Source organism: Hyperolius riggenbachi, chromosome 5 (assembly GCF_040937935.1).
Source record: "Hyperolius riggenbachi isolate aHypRig1 chromosome 5, aHypRig1.pri, whole genome shotgun sequence".
NCBI classification, from domain to species: domain Eukaryota; kingdom Metazoa; phylum Chordata; class Amphibia; order Anura; family Hyperoliidae; genus Hyperolius; species Hyperolius riggenbachi.
Window position 1 is genome coordinate 66,078,351 of NC_090650.1, and position 27,507 is coordinate 66,105,857.

The 27,507-nt window shown below is 43.7% G+C and overlaps 1 protein-coding gene across 4 annotated transcripts in view; it reads left to right on the forward strand.

The window, feature by feature from the left end:
• The window catches only part of ADARB2 (adenosine deaminase RNA specific B2 (inactive)), an 802,765-nt gene that overhangs the window by 632,075 nt on the left and 143,183 nt on the right, over positions 1-27,507 (forward strand). For all 4 annotated transcript variants that reach the window (XM_068235806.1, XM_068235807.1, XM_068235808.1 and 1 more), the window contains one exon: positions 10,445-10,556. In XM_068235806.1, the coding sequence (XP_068091907.1) occupies positions 10,445-10,556 (112 nt within the window). The remainder of the gene's footprint in view (positions 1-10,444; positions 10,557-27,507) is intronic.

Genomic DNA, 27,507 nt, shown 5'->3' on the forward strand with positions numbered 1-27,507 from the left:
GATTTTTTTCTTCTATTCTAAAACAAGCGATTTCAGTAACATGAAAGTAAAATGTAATTTTAAGCTGTATAGACAAAGCAATATTTTTCCGTACCAACCATTCCCCCTGTGCAAGTTGCTTTATTGAGCTTTCATGTAGTTAAAGAAAACCCATTTGTGGTAATTTAATATCTTTTCTAGTACAACAGCTTGACACCTGAGGCTTGTAGTAGCGCCACTGTAATGCTGTGAATAGAGCTTCCTTGTGCTGAATTATTCAGAGCTGCAGCCCATTTCATATGTGACCCCCCAGGGAAAGGCTTCGGGGTTAGAGTTCAGCAGGCAAGCTTCGGCCTAGTTATTGGTTGCCAGATCCAGTCCTGACCTCACGATATTGGTATCAATGGAATTCTTGGTCATACGATGTAATAACATTGTTATGTACCACTTGTGTGGTCATGAGAAGTGACCCTGACAGCAGGTGTAGCAGCAGTCACTTTTATTGTGACTTCTTAATAATAGTACAACAGCAAGACTCTAGTGGCGACAAAGAAATAGCTCAAGAGAAAGACACAGCAGTTGCATGGCCCAGGAGGGAAGCACAAATACGACTAGTACTATAACTGAAGCACACAGTGTCAAGCAGGATGAACAGCCAGGCCACCTATAAGGCATGCTAGGTGGCTGCCTAGGGCCAGGTAGGTGCCCAGGGCCTAGCTGACACTGACACACTGTCTGACTCCCTTTCTCACACCTTATCAAATAAAAGACAGGTGCCAAGTTAGTCAATTTTTGCCTTTATTTGTCTCCTTCAGGATGCAAATGTACCATGCCAGTCTAATAGCGACCTTAACCAGTTCAGGTCCCTAGCAATTCTGACATTTCTATTGATACAGCGGTAGCTTTTTCATTACGTATGACATCTAAGTGATACATATATTGTATTTTTTTTTCAAGACAATCAAGAATGTAGGCTTCCTTTGGGTAATCATTTTTTACAAAAATGATTTTATTTCATAGGCATTTTACAGGAAAAAATAGATATGAATGCAGAAAATATGTTTTTTCTCATGTTTCACTCTTCCTAATTATCACGTTAAGAGCCAATGCTATTTCACACCTCAAAATTTATTATTTGGCTCTTCCCAGTTTAAATGATTCCACATACGCCTTACTTCATTAATTACTAGTAGCAGACCGTTATCTCCAGCCTGGGCAACTCTAGCAATCAGATCTAATTAATAGGGTGACAGTTGATGGCCTCCCATACTGTATAGATAACTAGGCAATGGCAGAGCTTTGCATACAACACTAGGGCCTCCAGACTGTTGCCCTAGAAATTGCATCAATTTGCTACCGATGACAGTTGTTAGAGGTGTGCGTACATCTTTAGGCCAAGTATAGGTGACACAAGGGATTCATAGACTAGATAGGGGTTGACACTTCATTGCAGGGAAAAAAAACACTTTTTATTTCATAGTTTGCCAGTAGGGCTGCTCATATCCGGATCCGGGAGATACCTGGATAGTTGCTACCCGGATATCTCCCAGTAAACCTGTGCGAGGTGGGCGGGGGGGTCAATCTTACCTGTCTGACATCTTCTTCGTCCGTCCCTCGACGCCTTCCACAATGCACTCCACGCGCGTCACGTGATTACAAACACTTCCACCTTCAACCCGGAAGGAGGAAATGTTTGTAATCACGTGACCGCTGCTTAGTCACGGACCAAGAAGACGGTCAGACAGACAAGAAGACGTCAGACAGGTAAGATTGACTCCCCCGCCCACCCCGCACAGGTTTACTGGGAGATATCCGGATAGAACTATCCGGATGTCTCCTGGATCGGATTTGAGCAGCCCTGTTTGCCAGTATCTGTCCCTTGTTTTAACTTTTTTTTTTATCTTTTTTTTAACTTCTAATGAATGATTGCTGCTATCTGCTGAGGCGGCGTTGAGCAAATATCTCAGTTGAGTTTCTTCCAGCATGTGTATGAGCTTAATGGCAATACCATAGAGAAGTGCGTTATCCAGATTTCTCAGCTTCACCACACTACACCATGGCAAAATAAACACACAATCCACCCTCATCATGTATGGTGAGATAATGCACTATTTTAGATTATCCTGTTGCAGGTGACTAACTTCCATGAACTCTGAAGAGTTGCATAAGAACAATAAGGGAGAAGAGGCGCCCTCGTTCAATAAAAGCTTCTAAAAACAGTTTAAAAGCGAAAAAGGAAATGAGGTAGCTTACCTCAATGCCAAAATCTTTGTGACTTACAAAAGATTTTTTTTATTTAGCACAGGCAACGCATTTTGCGGGTCTGAGCCCGCTTCCTCTGGCCAATAACAGTGCCAAATGATAAGAATCGATCTAGCATAGGGAGCCTAGCCATAGAGAGGCTCATTATTGGGTTAGGGCAGCTGTTGAAACCGTTCCTATTGAATACCATAAAGAAGGAAAATTGTTCCACTCCCATCTGTTTAAACTGCGTACACGCACCTCCAAGGCTACCAATCAAGGGCCAGCAGCCCGATCCACAGACAAAAGTAATTGATGCACACCGCACACTGTAACGTGCAGACTAAAGAAGATTTATTAGATAAATCTGTGCATTACAAATGAGAGCATAAAGCTAACAAGTTTAACACTAGTCAGTGCCATAGCTCCCAAATGTCCCTTTTTCCAGGGGATACAGGGGTGTAACAATAGACCGTGCAAGGGATGCAGCTGCAGAGGGGCCCAGTCCTGAGAGACTGATAACTAAGGGCAAGGAGAGAGAAAAACTTTCTGCTCTCTGTTCTAATGACTGCATCTGCTCAGCCACTGATAAGGAATCATACAAAGTTTTGCAGACAAAGATTTGTAGACGGTCCCTATTCAGAGTGCAGCAGGGTCTTGTGTACAGCGCTGTTCTACTCCCAGCCTTTCTACCCCTCCCCAAGTGCTGTATACTGTAGTGATGCTTTAGGAGTCTGAGCACAGAGAGAAAAAGCTTTCTATTCTTGATATTGTTCTAATGACTGCATCTGCTCAGCTATTGATAACGAATCATAAAATTATTAGCAGAAGGGGGCCCCATCCAAAGTTTTGCAGGGGGGCCCAGTGATTTCTAGTTATGCCCCTGAGGGGATAGTCCCTCTTTTGGAGTCAAATCCCTCTGTCCCTTTTTGTTCTTTTGTTGTCCCTCTTTTAGGATTGATGTACATATTTATCTAAATACTGTATATGTATTTTTATCCTGAAAATGTGTTTAATTGACTCTAAACTTTATTCCCATCCTTTAAATTTATATATTGACAATAGAAAGGACCAGGGTGGCTAGGGGTGTGACAGGGGTGTGATTAGAGGTGTGGCAGGGGCGTGTCTTATTGTCCCTCTTTCTCATCTCAAAAAGACTATAGTCAACACTCTACAATGTGCACATTGATTACTTTTGTCTATGAGCCTGAATAGAGCCAGTCCTAGACTTTTGGCTGCCTGAGGCAAACTTGTGAGGATGCTCTCAGTTAGCAAGGGAGCATATGCAACAACTTGAGACATGATATGCTGCAGCCCAACACAATAGTACGCTGGCTGGCTGGCTGCGAGTCTGTGACATACAAACTGCTCACCCTCAGCCTGTCGGCCATCCACCATTCCCCCTCAGTCAGGACAGCAGTGCCACCTCCTCCCATCTGCTGTGCAAGTTAAATGAAACACTGCTACTCTCCTGCCTCCCCCCTCCTCACTCACTGTCAGACTCCTCACACAGCACAACAAGCTGCTTTTCCCCAATGATGACCCTTTTCACCTCACACTCTCTCATCTCGCTTTTCCTCCTACTCTGACTGCATGCTGTAAGTGTAAACACACAGTAGAAACATGGTGCCCCTGTAATCTCTGCACCTGATGCAAGTGTTTCACCTTGCTTCATGAGAGAGCCAGCCCTGAGCCTGAAGGCGCCTTGCTGTGCGCACATCTTCCCAATCCCAGTCAAGAAAGAAAAGGTTTCCACAGCACCGGAGAGCTCTCACTACCAACCCAAAGCATGCTTGAAATAGAGGCCCAGTCACCTCTCTGTATAATCAGTCTAGTTGTATTGATATGGTTCAAAACCCCTGTTAGCAAGAATACAGTGAAGTATAACACAATGCACACAATTAATTTGGGTTACCTCATAGCAGGACCCTTTTTGACAGATTCAGATACAAATTTGCTGGTTGTGTGATGCTGATCGAAACTAGGGCATAAACGCCCAACTGTATTACTGAATAAAATATGACACTAATCAGATATTAAACAACTGCAAATAACACTCAGCACAAAATCACATTTTCATGCAAGTTCTCTGGAAGGTTTGCTCCTACCAATATGCAAATCTAACCTTTCAGATATTTTATCCAATAAACCCAGAGGCCATGGCGGCCTGAAAAATGTTTACTAAAAAGCTTGCTTTGGTATAATCTATTGATTTAATATCTTTTAGATAGAAGTAGAATGCCAGTATTACCCAAAAGGCTACTGATGAAAATCTCTGCTCACTTGTTTCATATATAATTTACTAAAACAAAAATTGTAAGATCAAGAAGTCTATGCGTATCAAAAAACACACACACACTTTTTATTTATTTATTTTTTCCATTTCCTAACATGAGTTAAATGGCATCATATTAGCTTAGATGAAGAAGTTGGGGTACAGCCGGGCCAAGTCAGAGCGATGTGCATGGCCGGATTTCAAGCAAGGCCACAAAGGCTATAGCCTAGGGTACAAGGAAGAAAGGGGTGGGCAAAAGAGTCACAAACTCCAGGTTGTAGGCACAGAGAATGACTTACCCGAAGAAGAATTTAAAAAAATAGCGTGCCCACTACCTGATGAGGAACTAATCTAGAGCTGCAGTGGATGAGGACGGAGAGAGACAAGGATGGGACCAGTAAAAGTGTGTGTGTGGTGAGGGTTGGCAAGGGGACGGCTGGTGATAGTAGCCTTGGGAAGTAAAAAGTACAGATTTGGCTCTGGGGAAGAGAGGTGCCAGCCTTTGGTGTAGCAGAGTGGGGTGATTAAGGGAGTGCATTTGAATCAGTGGGGTTGAAGCCAGGTACAGTTTCCCATAATGCATCATTTCTAAATATGCATATCATCTCTTTTTGCCCCTGGAAGCCAAGCACACATCCAAAACTGCTGATGTATGGTGATTGGCGAACCTATAGCTTACCTTTTAGTGCTTTCTACCGTTAATATCAGCACATGTTGTACCTGGTAATCTGGGCAATGCTATGGGCCATAATGCAATTACTATGGCAGTACCAGGTGAGTAATTTAATAAGTTCTTGTAAACTGGATGAATTATAACTTCCTGTTTGCCCCTCTTAGCTGCAAACAGGATGTTTTAATGCATTGCTCACCGCTGTCATCACTGTGCACGTGCGTGCCCGCCATATGAACCCATCAGGACTTGTAGATCTGTAAACTGTGAACGGGAATATGTTCTCCCAGAGCCAATCAAAGTGTCCGTAAGGGAAGAATCATGGCTTCAGCGAAAAGCCAGTGATCATTCCTGTATCAAACACTCTTTCTTCCAAAGACAAGCGACTCCGTACTGCACACACACATGTTCGCATTTGTGTATGCGCACTATAAAGCCTCCCGTCTTCAGAAGCACTCAGGGACATGAGTATTTTGGAAGGCTGTCCAAGGAGGGTCAAAGACGTATTTGACCATGCTGTTTAACTACTTAAAGGACTTACGAGGCCAAAATGGCTAAAAAAGCCAAGTACCTGCAAGATGTTTAAATGCACGGAGGACGCCGTGCCACTCCCAATATGGCCGCTTCCACTGTAGCGTGGATCGGAGGGGTTGGCCCTAGAGCTGCACAGCCGCACTCGCGGCCAGGCGGACTACGCAGCCGTGGCCAGAGGAAGCGGCCATATTGGGATCGGCACGGGGGGGCGATCTCAGGAAGGGGACCCGGCGGAGCTGCACGGAGGGCGCGGACCTTTAAACATCTTGCAGGCACTTGGCTTTTTTAGCCATTTTGGCCTCGTAAGTCCTTTAAGGACCAAGGTGATTGAAATCTACGCCCTGTTTTGGTGGTTACCTGGCTTGCAGGGTGCAGATTTCAATCACCGCCGGAGCGCACATCCGCCATTTCACCCACGCCCGCCGATCTCGCCGCTGAATCCCCACCATGTCCCGTCACAGCTCACTCGCCCTGCCAGTCTCTATGAAGGCAGAGCCCTGTGAGCCGGTCAGGAGCCCATTTCATTGCAACGAGTACATGCATCGATTCGTCGGTATTCCGACGTTCTTGTACCAGAGGTCTCTGGTCCTTAAGGACTCAGAGACAGCTGGTACTTAGGTGGTTAAAGAGACAATAAAGTGAAAAAAAATTGTGATATAATGATTTGTATGTGTAGTACAGCTAAGAAATAAAACATTAGGAGCAGAGACATAAGTCTAATATTGTTTCCAGTACAGGAAGTGTTAAGAAACTCCAGTTGTTATCTATGCAAAAGAGCCACTGATCCCTCCGACTTTCAAAGTCGCAGAGAGCTCTGTCTTCTGAAGCTTGTTACCTCACCTGTTAGTCACTGTATTTTTTTTTCTCTGCAGAGAAGGGTTCAAAAGATCATTAGCCTGCTCTGTAAAATCATTTAGAATGCTGAGTAGTGTATGTGTAAACTGCAAATATGAGAGAATGTTATAAAAAAAAAATATATTTATATATATATATATATATATCTGAAAATAAAAATATAAGAATATTTTCTTTGCTACTAATGTTCTAGTAATTATCCGTACTACATAACCAATTCATTATATCATTAAAAAAAAATTTGCTTCAATGTCTCTTTGAAGAACTAATGGGGCCAGGCGGTGAAATGAGGGGACGAAAAGAGGACAGGAAAGGTTCTATGGGGTCTTCTCACTTCAGTTTCATTTTAATAAGTTACCTTTGCACTATTTTCAAATTAATATGGGATTTAAATGGTTTGCGAATCATGGCATCTACGTTTTACACATTCCAGTTTTTTTTTGGGGGGGGGGGGGATTTAAGGGCGTAACTACAGATCAAGGGACTCCCCAGCAAAATGTTGATAGAACCCCTCAATGGTCACACCCTTTTCCTTGCCTACCCTTGGTGACCCTCACAGCCTGGAGGCCCATCTTGCACGGGTCATAAAACAAGTATGGACATCATAATCTTTACACCCATAACAAGTGTAGCCACAGAAACACCTGATGTGAGGAACAGACCACTTTATCGAAGGGAGTGAAGTAGCAGGTCGGGGCAACTCACCGCTCTGGGCACCCCTGCAGTCTCATGGGCTGCTGCTCCCTTACAGTTACACCCCTGGAGAAGTTGTATACTTATGTGAATTTTGAATACTTTTACAATATATTATTTAATATATGAGAAAGGATCAAACTGTGATGGCTTTTCTCTTGGTCCTGTAGGCTTTTAACACGCCTATTAGTATTTTTCTTCCTCTTCCCGATGACCCGAGTGACTCTCTGACCCATTGGGCCCTGAGCCCTGAGGCAACACATCCATTTCACTACTTGTGCATAGACCTACAACAGCCCCTGCCGCATCCAGCTGTCATTAGGTTTATGATCAAGCATGTCATATGGATAATTTTACTGCAGCTTTGATATTACGCTGCTTAATTTGTATGCCCCCAAAAGTCTTCCAGCGTTAACAACCGAGCGAGTCCACACAGCAGTCATTTGGCAGCTACCAGTGCTGCTGGCAATCAGTAAACAGCCTTGATGAATAGCAACGCTCTCATCACTCCATAAAACATTTAGATAAAACAATGTTGAAATAATAAAGACCTGGAGGAAAATATCTTGCGAGCAGCTAAACTTCTAAACTTTATTTATTCCTTATCTCCCCCGCTAACCATTTTCAGCCTTGTGTTTGCTCTGTTTATCTTTCCTGGAATTCTGGAAGAATGGGATATACTAAAGCTCACGTTTGGCTTATTCTAAATGGAGTTTTCTGATTGTTAAAATAAAAGAAGCAAATACTTACTTTGAGTCATCAGAGCTGTCGATAGGCAGGAGGTGATTGTCACTTTCCTGGCCGGTGGTAGTCAAGATCAGGAAGTGATTGTATGTCTGCAGATTGCCCAGCCAGCTATACATCATCATGCGCGGTTCTCTAAGATTGAACCGTGCATGAGCAGGACTCTCGTGCTGGCCGGCGTAATGCCGCAATCCACGGAAGCGGGAAGCAGACCTGACAACTTCAGGCTGAAGTCGTCCTGTAACCGGAGCCGGGACCGGGACCAGGGAAGGAGCCAAAAGGATGCTGGGGGACCTCGTGGCCTACGGTGGACTGGAAGAAGCCCCAGGTAAGTGTAAATTCTGTTTTTATCACCTGCTCAGGGTCCCTTTAAAACAGAAGGTATTTGCAAATATACAGGATGGAGTGAGCATATGAGGTGTCCCACAATGCATCACTGCTGAATATGCAAATCATCCTTTGTTGTCCCTGCTGGCTAAACACACCTCCAGAACCACTGAAATGCAGTGATGTGTCAACTTGTTAATATTACAGAGTCCAACTAATCCAACATGCATAGAGACTGTTTTAATGTGGTTGATCGTCATCAGTGCATGGCATGGATTAATATGGCTGGCTGTATGGGATAGGACTTGAAGCACCCAGAGTTACGGATTACCCAGCAAGCTTGTGCTGAACCAGAGCTCCTAGGAGTATGTAAAAGGCTTACAAGAGACCGAAAAGCCTACTTACTAAGATGCTATGCAAAACAGAAGTGTGTTTCAAGTCCTACCCCATATTAATCCATGCACTGATGAGGCTCAACCAATCTGAAACAGTCTGTATACATGTTGGATTAGTTTGGCTCTGTATTATAAACAAGCTGGCGCATCATTGCATTTCAATGGTTCTGGGGGTGTGGGACAACAAAGAAATGATTTGCATATTCAGCAGTGATGCACCTCAGAGCTCACTAAAACCTGAATAATCGCAAATACCTTCTGGTTTAAGAAGGCAAACTTCTGGAGTGTATGTGACTCTGAAATATCTGTAGCTCTTTGCTTGGGAAAGGAAATAACTGGCCACATGGAAATTTGCCATACCTGTGAAAAGGGCGTCGGGGGAAATTTGGGCACGGGGAGTAGCCGCTAATAGAATATTGGTAAGTTTACCAATATTCTACTATTAATCTACCTGATCTTCCTCTCACAGTAATCTTCCTCACTACTTTCTAGCCTACTGCTATTTATGCCTAACACCTAAGGTAACAGGAAAAAAGGGTGCGGCTGAGGCTGGACAAAAAGGGTGCCGCCATAGACTCTAATGACTCTAATGCATTTATCATTAATATGGCGCCCCCAAAGCAGAAAAAAGGATGTCCGATAAATATCATTAACAACATTAGAACATTTAAGTTTTGAAAATATGTTATCGTTTTATAAGCTTGCAACGTTATCGTTTTTATCATATTATTTCATTTGTATGTACAGATTTTACGTTAGCAAATATATTATCATTTCTATGTGTAAAATGGTGTTTCTGCAAGGGGAGTGGTTAGGGTTAGGCAACACCCAGGGGGGGGGGGGTTGTTAGGGTTAGGCACCACCAGGGGGATGGTTAGGATTAGGCGACACCCAGGGGGCAGTTAGGGTTAGGCAACACCAGGGAAGTTGTTGGGGTTAGGCACCACCAGGGGGATGGTTAGGGTTAGGCATCACCCAGGGGGCAGTTAGGGTTAGGCAACACCAGGGGAGTTGTTGGAGTTAGGCACCACCAGGGGGATGGTTAGGGTTAGGCAACACCCAGGGGGTAGTTAGGGTTAGGCAACACCAGGGGAGTTGTTGGGGTTAGGCACCACCAGGGAGATGGTTAGGGTTAGGCAACACCCAGGAGGGGTTGTTAGGGTTAGGCACCACCAGGGGGATGGTTAGGGTTAGGCACCACCAGGGAGATGGTTAGGGTTAGGCACCACCGGGGGTGGTTAGGGTTTAGAGCCACCAGGGGAGTGGTTAGTTTTAGGCACAACCAGGGGAGGGTTCTGTGTGAGAGTAGGGTTGGGTTAAGCTGTATTATTTAATTACCTACGATTTTTAACATAAATACATTTTGTTATCAACTCCTGTCTGTTTTGAAATGTTATGTATCGTTAACCAATTTCGTTAACAATGTTTATCATTATTGAGATTTCATTATCCAACGGCGCCAATTTGTTATCCAGCCAGGCCCTTTTTTTCCCAGCTCCATTTTTTCATGCAGTTCATGTAAGTTAAATAAAAATGTGCGATTCTAAAGAAGAATTTTTAAGAGTGGAATTGATAAAAAATGTTATCTCATCAGTTTATTTTCAGCTTGGGGCTTTAAAGTCTGAATATTCAATATTTATGAAGAACTTTACTTGTCCTGCAAACCTTTTTCTTTTCCGGTACTATTGTTTTGTAGTTGTAACACTTAGCTATGTGGTTTTTGTTTTGTAGGACTTTGCAGACTCTTTATACAAGCTGGTCATGCAGAAGTTTCGGGAGTTAACGGACAACGTCTCTGTGTGCGCACGCCACAAGGCTCTGGCTGCCATCATAATGACCAGAGGTAAGACGTTTTGTTTATGATGTTGTTGAGACTCATTGAAGTCAGAATAGAAATGGATTGCAATATTCCTTGTGGTTTAATTTAAAATCTCTTCTAAGATGGAGAATGCTTCATTATTATCAGAGGCGCTCCTAGAGACCAGCTGACCAGCTAATTGCCTAGAGCGCCAGATTTATTGCAGGGCGGCTTTGAGGGAAAAAAGTTTATTTTTCCTGTCCTTAGAGGCTGAAAACTCAGGGAACGGAGATAAAAAGTTCTAATGAAAGCCTCTACTGCTCAGCCTCAAATAAGGAATCTACAAACCTTTTGTCTACAACACTTTGTATGGCATTCCCTATGTTAGTGTTATCTCCAGATCTAGAGTGTGTCTGTGTGACTGCTGGAGGCTTCCGCCCCTCCCTGTGCCAAAGAGGAAAAGTAAACACAGCAGAAGAGCATGTCTGTTGGAGCCTTGGATGAGGTAATAACAAGGCATGCAAGACATGCCAGGAGTGCAGAGCTCCAGCTAGAGAAAATCAATCCCCAGACGGTTACGTTACTGGGCACTGACTTTGCAGCACTAGGGACATTTGTATTTCCTCACCAGACCCGATCACCTGAATGTGATGGCTTCCAGACTGATAAGGTACTGTGTGATTGAGCACACAAAAGGTTAAATTCTGGCTGCAGCTCAGGGAGGGGGAAGCACAGCAGGAGACCAGGTCATCAGGATGTGAATAGAGTGACTTGCTGTATAAGGTGCTGCTCAGGGCTGCCTATTCTTTGACCAAATCATAGACTTCAGTGCACACTGGGGAACTACTGGTACCAGCATGTCCTACTGTGATTATGTATGTGTCATGTATGGAATTGTAGTTCATCTTCACAAAGAAATGCTGGTAATTGTAGATCTCCCAGTGGTTTATAAGGTTCTTACAAAGGTACAATAATGGACAATTGTTCATATACAAGTGATAATTAAGTTTTTTTTATAGCACTGACATCTCCTGCAGCACTTTACAGAGTACATAGTCATGTCACTGACTGTCCTCAGAGGAGCTCACAATCTAATCCTACCGTAGTCATAGTCTAATGTCCTGCCATATTATTATGTATTTATATAGCACTGACATCTTCTGCAGCCCATTACAGAGTACATATTCATGTCACTGACTGTCCTCAGAGGAGCTCACAGTCTAATCCTACCATAGTCATAGTCTAATGTCCTACCATATTATTATTATGTATTTATATAGCACTGACATCCTCTGCAGCTCATTACAGAGTACATAGTCATGTCACGGACTGTCCTCAGAGGAGCTCATAATCTAATCCTACCATAGTCCTAGTGTAAAGTCCTACCATCTTATTATTGTGTTTATATAGCACTGACATCTCCTGCAGCACATTACAGAGTACATAGTCATGTCACTGACTGTCCTCAGGGGATCTCACAATCTAATCCTACCATAGTCATAGTCTAATGTCCTACCATATTATTATTATACTGTATATTTATATAGCAGTAACATATTCTGCAGCACTTTACAGAGTACATAGTCATGTCACAGACTGTCCTCAGAGGAGCTAACAGTCTAATCCTATCATGGTCTAATATCCTACCATATTATTATTATAATGTATAATTATATAGAAGTGACATATTTTGCAGCACATTACAGAGTACATAGTCATGTCACTGACTGTCCTCACACTCTAATCCTACCATAGTCATAGTCTAATGTCCTACTATATTATTATTATGTATTTATATAGCACTGACATCTTCCGTAGCACATTACAGAGTACATCGTCATGTCACTGACTGTCCTCAGAGGAGCTCACACTCTAATTCCACCATAGTTAAAGTCTAATATTTCAATATAGGATTGTTTTGGGGGAAACCAGTTGACTTGTTAGTGTGTTTTAGGGATGTTGGGGAATATGAAGTGCCTAAATGAATTCCTGGGGAAGATAGTAACTCCATGCAGATTTTGCCCTAACCAATGTTCAAACCTAGGACTCAGCCCGCGGGGTCTGTTACATGCAGAGCAGGGTTGGCAGCTGAATTACGAGTATTTTCCAGTGAAACGCAGCCGCATCACGATTATTTTCATAGGGAGGCACCACAGGGGGAGGATGGGGGAGCGTGTCAGGGCACCATGGGGAAGGGGGGGGCACCACAGGTTTTCTCGCCTGGAGTGCCAAGATGGCTAGAAGCGCCCCTGATTATTATCATTAGTGCTGAGTAGGGTTGCAACGGTATGAAATTCCACGGTATGCTAACCCTCAAAAAAATACCATGGTATGACGGTATTACGGTTTACAGTATTAAACAAGTATTTGGACCCGTGCAAAAACCCCAGTAGTAGTTGCCCGCACCATAGGTAGCCAGGGATAGGTGTAGCCAGAATTAGGTGGCCGCAGCATAGGTAGCCAGGGATAGGTGTAGCCAGAATTAGGTGGCTGAAGCATAGGTAGCCAGGGATAGGTGTAGCCAGAATTAGGTGGCCGAAGCATAGGTAGCCAGGGATAGGTGTGGCCAAAATTAGGTGGCCGAAGCATAGGTAGCCAGGGATAGGTGTAGCCAGGATTGGTGCCCGCAGTATAGAGAGCCAGGGATAGGTGTAGCCAGGATTGGTACCCGCACTAGAGAGAGAGCCAGGGATAGGTTTAGCCAGGATTGGTGCCCGCAGTATAGAGAGCCAGGGATAGGTGTAGCCAGGATAGGTGCTCGCAGCATAGGTAGCCAGGGATAGGTGTAGCCAGGATTGGTGCCCGCAGTAGAGAGAGCCAGAGATAGGTGTAGCCAGGATTGGTGCCCGCAGTATAGAGAGCCAGGGATTTCTGTAACTCCCTCCTTTCTGGCCTCCCCCTGAAACGCACTGCTCCCCTTCAATCAGTGATGAACGCGGCTGCAAGACTCATCCATTCTTCGCACTGCTCTGCATCCACATCTCCCCTTTGTGAATCCCTGCACTGGCTCCCTATCCGTTTCAGGATAAGTTTCAAGATGTTATGCCTGGCGTATAAATCTGTGTACAAAACCTGCCCTACCTACATCTCGGAGCTTGTTAACAGGTATACACCAGGTCGCCCCCTCCATTCCTCCAACGACCTTCGCCTCACCACCCCACGCATTTCACACTCCCATGCCCGCCTGCAGGATTTCTCAAGAGCTGCCCCCACCCTCTGGAATGCCCTTCCACCACCCATCAGACTTGCTCCCTCTTTCAACACATTTAAGCAAGCCCTCAAAACCCACCTCTTTATGATGGCCTACCCACCTCCTACCACACAGTAACTCTCTAAGGAATATTTAACAGCCCCACCTAGTGTTTCCACCCCTCCCTTTAGATTGTAAGCCTCTGGCAGGGTACTCCACTCCCTAGTGTAATCTACAGGATCATGTGCTCCTGTCCTATGACAGCCTGTACTTGTATTACTGGGCCTACCTAACCAGCCCATATCGCATGATCATGTATTTTGTACAATTTGCATGTATAACTTTGCTCTATGTTGTATAACCTTGTTATGTCTGTCATCCTTGTATCATTGTATATATTTATTGTCCAGCGCTGCGTAATATGTTGGCGCTTTATAAATACAATAAATAATAATAATCATAGATGTAGCCAGGATTGTTGCCCGCAGTAGAGAGAGCCAGGGATAGGTGTAGCCAGAATTGGTGCCCGCAGTAGAGAGAGCCAGGGATAGGTTTAGCCAGGATTGGTGCCCACAGTATAGAGAGCCAGGGACAAGTGTAGCCAGGATAGGTGCGCGCAGTATAGAGAGCCGGGGGGGGGGGGGGTGCAGCAGCAGGGGGTACAAAACAAATACTCACTTGCCGGCAGCCGGGTGATGTTGCACGCTGTACTAGCTTCATTCTACTTCCTGTTCTTGCATCATCTCATAGTAATAGCACCTAGGGCCAGGGAGCTCTGTTTCAGGGAAATAGGACAAGAACAGGAAGTACAATGAAGCTAGTACATCGTGCAGAAGGACCCGGCTGCCGGCAAGTGAGTATTTGCTTTTCCTCGCCGCTGTTTGTTCGCCCGCTGCTACGTCGCTCCGCCCCCAGTAGCCCCGCCCCCCGAAAACTGGTAAAACGAGATTGTGCATGATATGATTACCATGCACAATCAAACCGCGGTATATCGTCATACCGGTATACCGTGGCAACCCTAGTGCTGAGTGGATTGTGCTTGCCACATTGGGACTGGTGGCAGATTAGGCATGTTAAAGGAACACCATTGTTTAACATATTTTTTAATTGAGATGGTAATTTTTTGGGAAGAGCTGCTAAGTACGGGTGTATACATTTGAATTCTTATCTCTTAGTTTACTGTTACCAAAATCTGATGGACTACATAATGAAGGGAGGGGGGATTCCCTCGCACTGCATCTGTTAACCCTGTGTGTGAGAGAAAGCTATCACTGCCTGTCTCTGAGAGCTCTCTGCAGAAAGCAGAGAAAGTATCTTATGTGCAACATAAACATTTGTAATAGACACCTGATACAAGAGCCATTGCATATAACACTGCTTCAATATTACACTGTTCTTAGCATTGCAGGCTGCAGAGATACACCTATGTAAATGAGATCTTCCAAACATAGCTAAAAGCTACACACAATGAACTACAGCTTTTGCCTCTGATATTTTACATAAAAAGTAGGAAAATGTTTACACAGCTACTTATACATTATATGTACATTGTCATTTTAGAACACTTGGCTTGATAGTGTTCCTTTAAGGTGAAAAACCTGCCAAAAATTCTCATCCCAGGGGATGATGTGACCATCATGGCAGAACATATTTCATTTCAATTCCACTTGTAATCATAAAAGGGCATAACTACAAGTTGCAATGCAACATGTTACTGCCGCCTCCTTGTGTGTTCATACATCTGGCCTGTAGATGGCACTGTGCTACTTGCAGATCTATAAGATCATCTGTACTGCTGTGTGTTGTTGGTTACTGTTATAACATTTAGGGCTGCTGAAGCTTGTAAATAAAGTTAGTTCTAGTTATTCTGCATCTGTAATTACTGCACACAACACTCCTCCCAAATACTTCCCCCCCACCCTGCTACCTTCCCCTCCCACAGCACACATAATTGTGCAGTGATATACAGGCAGAGGGGTAAATTCTGGAGGAGCAACCACTGCAGCTGCAGAGGGGCCTGGGGACTGATGATTAATAGTACTGTTGTGTGACCTGTTCTTTGTACAGACACGCTACTCTGCTACAGCTGAGTGACCTGCTCTGTTCTATGGGGGGGGGGGGGCAGACAAACAGAAGAGAGCGCCAAACTCTAATATTGTGTATTGTAGGCCACCTGTACGTACACTTGATTTTAGCCCAAGATAACCATGAACAATCATCTAGAGTGATGAAAGTCTAAGACCCGTACATAGTTTTAGACTCAATGGGATGTGTGCACTAAACTGCGTTAAAGGAGTCCCCTTAAAGAGGAACTTCAGCCTAAACAAACATACTGTCATTAAGTTACATTAGTTATATTAATTAAAATAGATAGGTAATATAATCTCTTACCCACCCTGTTTTAAAAGAACAGGCAAATGTTTGTGATTTCATGGGGACAGCCATCTTTTTCATGGGGCAGCCATCTTTTTTGGTTGAAAGGAGGTGACGGGGAGTATGAGACATAATTCCAACTGTTCTGTGTGCTGAACACCTCTCCCAGTTACTAGGCATTAGGCAACAACAACAGAAATCCCATCATGGTTTGCACAGCATCAGGGAAAAAATGCCAGGGCAGATTTATTTGATAGGGTGGAGCTTAGCTTCTGTGCAGCTAAAAACGAGGCTTGGGGAAGAAAAACAAAGTTCTGATGCTGTGAAACTGTTAAAGAAACACCAGGTCTTTTCAGTGCTGCTGAGTAGATTTTTAGTCTGGAGGTTCACTTTAAACTCAGTGATGGAGTCACAATCATAACAGTCCATCTCAGCAAGGGGGACACCACCTTGTGAAGTTATGTGTGCTGTAATTTATTCACTGAACATAGTTTATGCACTCTTCCACGACACAGCTTACAGTGGAGGGGGAGCAGCAAATAGGCCACACATAACTTCAACTTCACAGGATGGCCTCGCCCTGGGAAGATGGACTACTCTGTGGGCCAATGCTATTAGTGTGTTTATAGGACATAATTTTTAAGGTACAAAAGGGAAAAAATAATCTTAAAGCTACAATGCTTTATTACAAATGCATTACTGTGGTTAGTAAAAAAAAAAAAAAAAATCTTTTGATAGTTGTCCTTTAAGCAGAATTATGAATACAGTGTTAATTATTTCATCTATCTATCCATCCATCTTCCTGTTTACATATATATATCTCCTCACTAATCTGAACTCCAAGTTTCTGTGACATAAAGTTACAAAGTTGTTGGTGAGATTAGACTGTTAAGACCAAGCTTGAATGTGCATTGGATTTGAGTGACAGATGGATTTTGACAGACAGATAGATAGATACGTCCATAGATAGACATATAGATCCATAGATAGGCAGATATCGTTAGAAAGATCGATAGATAGATAGATAGATAGATAGATCCATAGATAGATATCTATAGATAGATCAATAGATAGATACAGGGGCATAACTAGGGGGGGGCTTAGAGCTGTTTTGGGCCCCCAACTACTAACCCTCACTTCCTCTGATACAGGGGACTATACTTCAGATCAGGTGTTTTTTGTGGCTGCATTTGTGAAAAACATGGTGGCCACACTTGGGAGATGGGCCTCAAGGGCGTGAAAGGCACCAAAGGGAGGCAAGGGAATACGTTTGAACATTGGGTAGCGCCATCAAAGTTTCACTGGATAGATAGACCCATAGATAGACAGGCAGACAGACAGACAGACAGATAGATAATAGATAGATAGATAGATAGAGAGAGAGAGAGAGAGAGAGAGAGAGAGAGAGAGAGAGAGAGAGATTCATAGATATATCTATAGATAGATAGATAGATAGATAGATAGATAGATAGATAGATAGATAGATAGATAGATAGATAGATTTTTTTTCTGTTTATTATTGTCAGTTTTCCAAGTGAAGCCAGGAATTGGTGCGCACGCTGTATTTTATTTTTATTTTATCTTTTCCTTTGCTGCAGATTGCTAAGTATGATTTAGCACTTCCATCAGAATAGTCTGACAATATCAGAATTGAATTTCACAGGGCAGGAGAAAATAATAAATGCCATCCATTTCCACTTAATGTTGATTTACAATGTTTCTCTTCTTAACAGGCATGAAATACTCCTCTGTAGCGCTAGTTGTGTCGGTAATACAATACAGTGTAATAAATGTTTTTTAGGGGGTGAACTTGCAGTAATGCATATTGATCACGGGATGATTGGTGATTTATAGGTGACTGTGTGGATTTATGGGGTGGCTGGTGTGTTGGGGAGGGACAGTGATGGCAGCACACTGTATATTGTACAGATGCTGCTACACATCACAAGAATCCTCTGCATAATATACAGCAATGAAACTCCAGGTATGTGTAATAGATCTACAATATACCGTATATACTTGAGTATAAGTCTAGAAATTGAGATCTGACTCACTTAATAAAAGCAGAGTGCCATGTACTGATGAGGGCCAAAAGCCCAAAACAGGCTGTCTACATGTGGGGTTGATGTGGCTGTGTAATATTTAAAGCTATAGGCTTGCTATACACCAGCGGTTCTGGATGCTTATCTGGCTTACAGGGGCGAAAAGAGATAATTTGCATATTCAGTAGTGGTGCATTGTGGGCAACCACAAATGTTCACTTATAGCTTAATTTTTGCAAGTTTCCTTCTGTTTTAAGAAGGACAATTTCACCAAGCATTGCTTATTAGTAGGAGGGCTTTTCGGTCTCTTTTATCCCCCTATTAATTCCTAGTGGTTTGGGTCACCCCGAGCTGCTTGTTTACTCTGTTAATAAAAGTATAGGGGTTGATTTATACACAAGTCACGGGCAGCACTGAGCACACTGAGTAATGTGTGTACTATCAGTGGCATTCCCAGTTGCAGCAATTTACCCAGTGGTAAGTGACACTTTCTTGATAAAGGAAATGCCAAGAAAACAGGTCTGAAAGTCCTGGCCACAACAATTAACAAGGAAAGGGGCAAGGGGGAAATATTGGTTTGCAGGAAGGGGGTGAATAACTGCATTTAAAGTATACCAGAGACAAGCTTAATTAAAAGATTTATATTTACTTGGGGCTTCCACAAAGCCCCATCCGCACGGATCGCTCCCACACCACCGTCCTCAGTCTTCTCCAGCTCCGGTACCGGGTCCGTAACTTCGATTGCATCCAGTCTGAGCAAGTGCAGTGCGCTCTCTTCTTCTCTCTCCGGTGGAGAATAGTACTGCGCAAGCCATGACTGCCGAAGTTACGGGACCTGGTACCAAAGAGGGAGAAGACCGAGGATGGCGGCGTGGGAGCAATCCGTTCGGATGGGGCTGGAGGAAGCCCCAGGTATGTATAAATCTTTTAATTAAGTTCGTCTCTGGTACACTTTAAGGGACAGGATAGTTTAATGGCTGCAATATTGTATGCAGTACAGTCATTAACCTCTCTTGGGCCCCAAGTGCACCCATTAACTTTGCTGGCTAGATTATACTTGAGTCAATAAAAAATTACAGCTTAAGAGGGTAAAATATTGCAGTTGACTTATATGCGAGGTCAGCTTGTGTTCGAGTATATGCAGAATCTACTGTATCTTAGAGTTGGGCCGAACGGTTCGGCTGCGAACGGTTCCATGCGAACTTCAGTGGTTCGCGTTCGCGTCCCGCAGGCGAACTTTTGCGGAAGTTCGGTTTGCCCCATAATGCACCATGAGGGTCAACTTTGACCCTCTACATCACAGTCAGCAGGCCCAGTGTAGCCAATTAGGCTAGACTAGCCCCTGGAGCCACTCCCCCCCCCTAATAAAAAGCAGGCAGCGGCGGCCATTACGCTCACTCGTGTGCCTGCGTTAGTGAGAGTAGGGCGAGCTGCTGCAGACTGTCTCTCATAGGGAAAGATTAGTTAGGCTTAGCTTGTTCCTGGCTGCATACCTGTTTGGTGAACCCACCACTGCATACCTGTACTGTGAACCCACCACTGCATACCTGTACTGTGAACCCACCACTGCATACCTGTTCAGTGAACCCACCACTGCATACCTGTTCAGTGAACCTGCCACTGTATACCTGTTCTGTTCAGTGAACCCGCCACTGTATACCTGTTCAGTGAACCTACCACTGCATACCTGTTCTGTGAACCCACCACTGCATACCTGTTCAGTGAACCTGCCACTGTATACCTGTTCTGTTCAGTGAACCCGCCACTGTATACCTGTTCAGTGAACCTGCCACTGCATACCTGTTCTGTGAACCCACCACTGTATACCTGTTCTGTTCAGTGAACCCGCCACTGTATACCTGTTCAGTGAACCTGCCACTGCATACCTGTTCTGTGAACCCACCACTGCATACCTGTTCAGTGAACCTGCCACTGTATACCTGTTCTGTTCAGTGAACCCGCCACTGTATACCTGTTCAGTGAACCTGCCACTGCATACCTGTTCTGTGAACCCACCACTGTATACCTGTTCTGTTCAGTGAACCCGCCACTGTATACCTGTTGTGCAATATAAATGTTATTTGTCTTGTCTGTTCAGTGAACCTGCCACTGCATACCTGTTCTGTGAACCCACCACTGCATACCTGTTCAGTGAACCTGCCACTGTATACCTGTTCTGTTCAGTGAACCCGCCACTGTATACCTGTTCAGTGAACCTGCCACTGCATACCTGTTCTGTGAACCCACCACTGTATACCTGTTCTGTTCAGTGAACCCGCCACTGTATTCCTGTTCAGTGAACCCGCCACTGCATACCTGTTGTGTTCAGTGAACCCGCCACTGTATACCTGTTCAGTGAACCTGCCACTGCATACCTGTATTGTTCAGTGAACCCGCCACTGCATACCTGTTCTGTTCAGTGAACTCGCCACTGTATACCTGTTCTGTTCAGTGCACCCGCCACTGCATACCTGTTCTGTTCAGTGAACCCGCCACTGTATACCTGTTCTGTTCAGTGAACCCGCCACTGCATACCTGTTCTGTTCAGTGAACCCGCCACTGTATTCCTGTTCAGTGAACCCGCCACTGCATACCTGTTCTGTGAACCCACCACTGCATACCTGTTCTGTTCAGTGAACCCGCCACTGTATACCTGTTCTGTTCAGTGAACCCGCCACTGTATACCTGTTCAGTGAACCTGCCACTGCATACCTGTTCTGTTCAGTGAACCCGCCACTGTATACCTGTTCTGTTCAGTGAACCCGCCACTGCATACCTGTTCTGTTCAGTAAACTCGCCACTGTATTCCTGTTCAGTGAACCCGCCACTGCATACCTGTTGTGTTCAGTGAACCCGCCACTGTATACCTGTTCTGTCATTCAGCTACATCAGCCAGGCGACCATATGGGCTGTAAAGCCACCAAAACCTGCACTCTCGCCATGGTGCGCACCAGTCCAGCACGGCCATCACTACACAAACAGCTGTTTGCGGTGCGTTACACGGTGAGTTTGGTGTGTCAGTGTGAAGCAGTACCTTAATTACACTACCTGATTGATGTATACACATGCAAGATCTTTTAAAGCACTTTAGGCCTGTCATTTAGCATTCAATGTGATTTCTGCCCTTAAAACGCTGCTTTGCGTCAAATCCAGATTTTTCCCGGGGACTTTTGGCATGTATCCCACTCCTCCACCTGGGGGTCCAGGTGTTAGACCCCTTGAAACATCTTTTCCATCACTTTTGTGGCCAGCATAATTTTTTTTTTTTCAAAGTTCGCATCCCCATTGAAGTCTATTGCGGTTCGCGAACTTTTCGGCGAACCGAACTTTCCGCGAAGGTTCGCGAACCCGGTTCGCGAACCGAAAATCGGAGGTTCGGCCCCACTCTACTGTATCTATGGCAAGATCCCTGGTATGCTGAATACATGTGCTTCAAGGTTGGTTGAGCAACCATCCAAAAAAGCACAATCCCAATCCCTCCGGGCAGCGTCTCCTACCCATCCGTGTTTGCCCACTGTAAAATCTTTCCTCTCCCTGATTGACATTCTGAAATGTATTATTGGTGATGACATCTTTAGTTCTGCCAGGTGATCTATACGGAATGTTAGTTACTGAGAGTTCTATGCACAGAGGAAGACATTGCTTGCTTGGCAGTTGGAAAAAGCTGTTATTTCCCACAATGCAAGGAGGCTCACGGACAGCAAGCTGTCAGGACCATGATCCTGACATCACACTGTGGGAGGGTTTTCACCACAATATCAACCATACAGACCCCCTGATGATCTATTTGAGAAAAGGTAAAGATTTCTTGTGGGGTATCAGCTAGATTTCGTGTGGGGTATCAGCTACTGATTGGGATAAAGTTCAGTCCTAGATTAAAGTTCCTCTTTAACCATCGTTTTGGGCTTTCCCAGGTCCTCTTTATCAAGGCACTAGCAGACAAAACATATACAGACACCAAGGTGCAAAACCACAATATATAGTGTACATTATCAGTAGGAACTCCCCCTTGACTGTTACTAAACACTGCCTCCTTTCAGGCAGTTTGTCACTCAAAGCACAATTTTAAACTCATTGGTTAAATGACCAGCAAGCTTACCTGCAATGCAAGGTGAGGCTCAAGGCCCGCCTGTCACCGGGTGGGGCAGGGGGTTATGGCTACTTTATGCCTGGCGTATGTTTTGTGTAAATAACGCGTGGGCACACAGACGCAGACAGCGTGGCTGAAGATTGTAAAGAAGCAGCCGACGGGGGAGTTGAGTTGTTACAAGGTAACTAAGGCTCGGGCAGCTTCGGAACATGCAGAGCCACGAGCCATGGACGCAGCGAGTCAGTGGGATCCAACTTGGGAGGTCTGATGGAGTGGGGGGCCGGGGGCTCTTTGCTTGGGGGAGAGTAAGGGACCCCCAAGCTACTTTTGCCTTGGGCCCCCACGTGGCTTACACTAGCCCTGCTTGGGTGCCACAATACTGAGAATCGGTTAGTTGTTGAGGCTCCTCCACCACTGTGGGCCCAGGGGCTGCTCCTTTATAGTTCCACTCCTGCCTTCAATGGTTGAGCAAGGGTATATTTGGTTTCTTTGCGACAGCGAACAGTAAATTCTAGTCCAGTTTATTTAATAGCAAAACCTCACTATTGTTCCAAAGAGAGCAGAAGATGGGCTGCATCATCCTCCAGCCCACTGCCAATGAAGAGAGATGTCACAGTATATTATTACTCAGCACATGTCTGTCTTATAAATAGACAGGAGCATCACTGCTGCGTTCCAGTAACTGGTGCACTTAAACCGAGTTGTTCACTAGAAATACCTGTAAGAAGAGTGCTGCCACTTAGATGTGAGCGATCAGCGGCGGTCACAACATCTGCGCGTCCGCCGCGGTGGTTAGAAGCCAGAAGGTTGTAAATTGCACATTATCTCGGCATGAGTAATGCTTTATTGCAATCTTTTCGTATCTATCTCTAGAACTACAGGCGGTACAGAAAACCAGCCCAGCTCTATCGCGGCAATGAGAGCACAAGCTGCCTTCAACTGGCCTTAGAATATAAGATAAAAGCAAAATTAGAGTTAATCAAATGCCTATGGGGATTAAATTATCTTTAAAGTATAAGTCCAGATAAAAAATTTAAAAAAAAACTTGCTTGGGAGAGACATAAATATTAACCTTGTTCATGCCGCTGCGTGGGCTGACAGGACCCCTGATGTCTGGATCTGAAGTTACTGACAACCGCTCGCAGCTGCTGGATTTGGAGGTCTGTGGCTGGTTATAAAGAGACCCTTAAAGTGTATCGGAGGTGATATGTGACATGGTGAGATAAACATGTATATGTACAGTACAAAACATATTAATAACCAGGCTGATTTACTTGTTTTATTTTGCTGCCTGAAAGAGTTAATTTCTAGGCATGGAAGTTACAGCTTCTGTCCTTTTGGTACCTTGTCGGGAATATAGTAAGCTCTCACTAATATGCAAATTGCAGCCATAAAAGTTTTCCTGGCAGAACATAACTACTGAGGACAGGGAGGGATAAAATACATGAACTATTGACCTTTTTCTAACTCTGGGACCTTTAATAGGCTGCCACTGATTAGAGACAGTAAAACATTCAACCTACTTTGTAACTATTTAAATTTAAAAGAAAGCCTTAGGATACTTAAAAAGGTCCTTTTTAGTTGTAGGAGGATAAATATAAGGATAAATATAACTGTTTATCTCGTCAATTTATTTTTATCTCGGGTTCACTTTAAGAGGAATGTAACTCTATATAAATAAGGGAATACCGCATTTTTCGGACTATAAGACGCTCCTGACCATATGACACACCTAGGTTTAGAGAACAAAACAAGGGGGAAAAATATAAACTAAACCTGGTGCATCCATGGTGAAGGGAGATCTTGTGGATTATGCCCCCTTGTACCTCTTGTGTCTCCCTGTGTCCTTCTCTGTTCCCCTTGTGCCCTCCTGTGTCCCCCATGTGTCCGCCTCTGTCCTCCTTGTGTCCACCTCTATGCCCCTTTGTATCCCTGTGTCCTCCTTTGCATGCAGCGGATTGGAGGTTCTTATTGGCTGACGTTCACAAGTCAAGAACTCCCTTCATTTAGACTAGAAGATGCAGTGACTTTTTTCCCCCATTTTTGGGGGGAGGAAAAGTGAGTCCTATAGTCCAAAATACAGTAAAATTGCTTATTTTTCACAATATCCATTTACAAATATTATGTAATCAATGTTTGCCCTTTGTAAAAGATTTCCTTACTTTGATTCACATTCTTAAATTTATTAGTGAGCATGTTTTATTGCTGACAAGGTAAATAACTTTGGAGTGTTTTTTTTTCCCCTCTGTGAAGTAAGCAGGTACATCACATGATTTTTCCCATAGTGCTCTGGGGAGAAGGCTGCATGACATCATAGCCTAGGCTACACATCCCTGGGAGGGCAGGGTTGCACACCAATATACAGCAATATATAATAGGCATAAGAGTTTCTGAGGCTAAGGACAATAATCAAGGTAAAAATGGGTGTCCTGAATAATTTATTATTTTCTACTTCGTGTCATTATGGTTCCTGCATAGTTAAACGTTTCAAAGACAGTGCAAAATGCATTCCTGAAGCAGGAAACACACTTGCTGGAAATGTGTACAGTTTGCCACAGACAGCAAAACACGTATGGCTGCACTGGCCATAGAAGTCAATAGACCTACTGTGGAAACATACGTTGTTAGCGTTCGGTTGTGTTTTGCATTCCCTGTGATGTTAAATCGCGCAGCATTTTTTTTCTCACAGCGCACACGTTCACAATTACAATGTATTACACCACATCTGTAAAATCAAAGAATAAACTCCCTAAAATCACATGTGGGAAAAGCGATCGCCAATAGAAGCGCACTGGAGAAACCAGGAATCATGAAGGAAAACGCCCCTGCAAGTGTGTTCCCTGCCTATATTTCAGCTGTCCTAGAGACTGGAGAAAGTGTGAGGTCTTGTGCACATGGGCAGATCCCTGGCCAACTTTTAGGGCCTTTTTTCACTAGCAATCGATAGCATTCGTGCTAAACGCTAGCGATTGCGATTCAGCAAAGTTCCAAATTTTCCTGGCGATTGCGATCTCAATTTTGCTATGCAACGCACTGCATAGCAAAATCGCATCAAAAATCGCTCGTATTTAAAAATCACTATTGATTTGCAATTTTGCGATTCAGCATCGCAATCGCCACTAGTGGAAAAGGGCCCTTAGGGCAATTGATTTGTCTAGTTGATTTCTCAGTTTGTAAATGTTTGTAAATGATCAGACAGGAATGGATCTTTCGTCCAATCTTTGGTTCTCATTGGGTTCCCTACTCCTGTCTTGTTATACTGAGCAGTCATTTACGCATTCGCACAGCTCACTCAATCTCTAAAATACCAATAAAATGGTTAGCAGAAAGATTCAATGTTGATCAACAGACAATCTGATTATTTTGAAAGGATCACTTGTTGATTAGAAATAAATATTGGCTCATGTGTACAAGGCCTATGTACAAAATGAGTAAAGTGAGCTGAGCTCATGAGCTTCCCAATAACTCATCAAAGCAGTCCTTCCCATTGAAGCCAGCCAATCACAGGAAGGGGGGAGGGGTTAGAAGACAAGTCCGATCCCTGCGGCGACAGTAATATTATGTTCTATGCACCTACCTTTTTCCCTGGTCTGTTTGCAGGAGAGCTCCATCTGCTGGTAGCAAATGGTACGTTCAAAAAAATTGGTTTATTTATCCAATCATTTTTCAATCTTGATTTGAAAAAATAAATGTCTAATTGACACAAATAAATAATCCATGCGTTTCTTTTAATAGGCAGGGCACCTATATTTTTGCTTTCATATGCATTTTTATTTAAGGTCAAAATGGGTATACAGATGTCCAAAGGTCTACTGGGAGGAGTTCCAAGTTCACAACCAAGACCTGTGACTTTAATACCTTACTGAGCATTTTTCCTAAGACTTGTGACTTGCTTACCTTATTGAGCATTCTTCTGCCCACTCAGTACTAATCTATGTGAGCAATCCTTTCTTACTATGGCTATATGTCCATAAAAAAGTTTGAGGGATCCAAGAACATTAGATGGTCCAACTTTGCATGGCTTCTCATAACCACGCTGGTCTTACCACACATTGACAGTCTGCCAGCAGCTGCTTCTGTGAGTTCTAAAAGGTTGATATTCATATGTTCGATAATATAGCTATGCTTCTCAGTCTTTGTTTTCCTATTTTATTGCTTTCGACCTTTCTACAGTAGATCCTGACTCTTCATGATGAAACCATAATAAAAGATTTAGCTGTGATTTGATCCTTCCTGTCAGCAATATGGCTTTATTTTTTAGTGATATATATATACACACATCTTTCTTATGTAGTTCTCCAACGTTATTTAACCTTAGCTTCCCTGCTTACTACAGTGGAGAAGATCTGGGCAAAAACACAGTTCAAAACCACGTAACTAACATAAGTTGATTAGAGCAATCAAAGTCTCAGTAAAATGAGTACTATTTTTCCACTGCCAACTTTTACTATACAAATTCCACTGATGAAAATCACAGGTTTTTATAAGAACAAACTTGTCTTTAATTCTTCATTCACAAATCTTCAAGATTGCGGACAAACATGTGGACACAACGGAGTTCCAAATCATACAAAGAGAATGCCTGACACGTATTTCACGGTCAAAAAACGCTTCCTCAGAGGCACACAGTATACACAAATCAACTGTCGACCGACGGTTCCATGCACGCTGAGCATCCCCATGGACTGCAAGAGAGGGGACGCTCAGCGCGCATGGAACTGTCAATGAATACTTGTTCATTCTTTTAATCAGATTGCGGTGATCTATTCTGGGTCGACAGTTGATGTGTGTATACTGTGTACCTCTGAGGAAGCGGTTTTCATCAGTGGAATTTGTATAATTTGTGTAGAGCCAACCTAACCTCACCCCTTTCCCTGACTGCTCCTTTATGTTATGAAACTCCAGTACCAGTACAATTATGTAAACACACTCAGTGGAGGTATCACAGTGACAAACACAATCAGTGGTACATCTAGAAAGACATTTCTTGGACTTGTTTCATTGAGACTGTATTTGTGCAGAAATCAAGGTTAGGGAACAGAGGACTGCGCATTTTTACAGCTATTTGTCGATAGAAATGTCAGGATTTAATTGTGGGTAGTAATCATAATATAATCGTCATTTTATTTCAAGGAAGCACATGTAGTTGGTGATCTAGTAACGAAAACAATGTTATACAGGCTTACTTAATCGGGGGCTCTGCAATTGGGGTACTTTATTATATCTATTGTGTCATGGATATAAAATGGACATGGCAAATGACAGGACCACACCTACAACTTTCTGTGGACCTGAAAAACT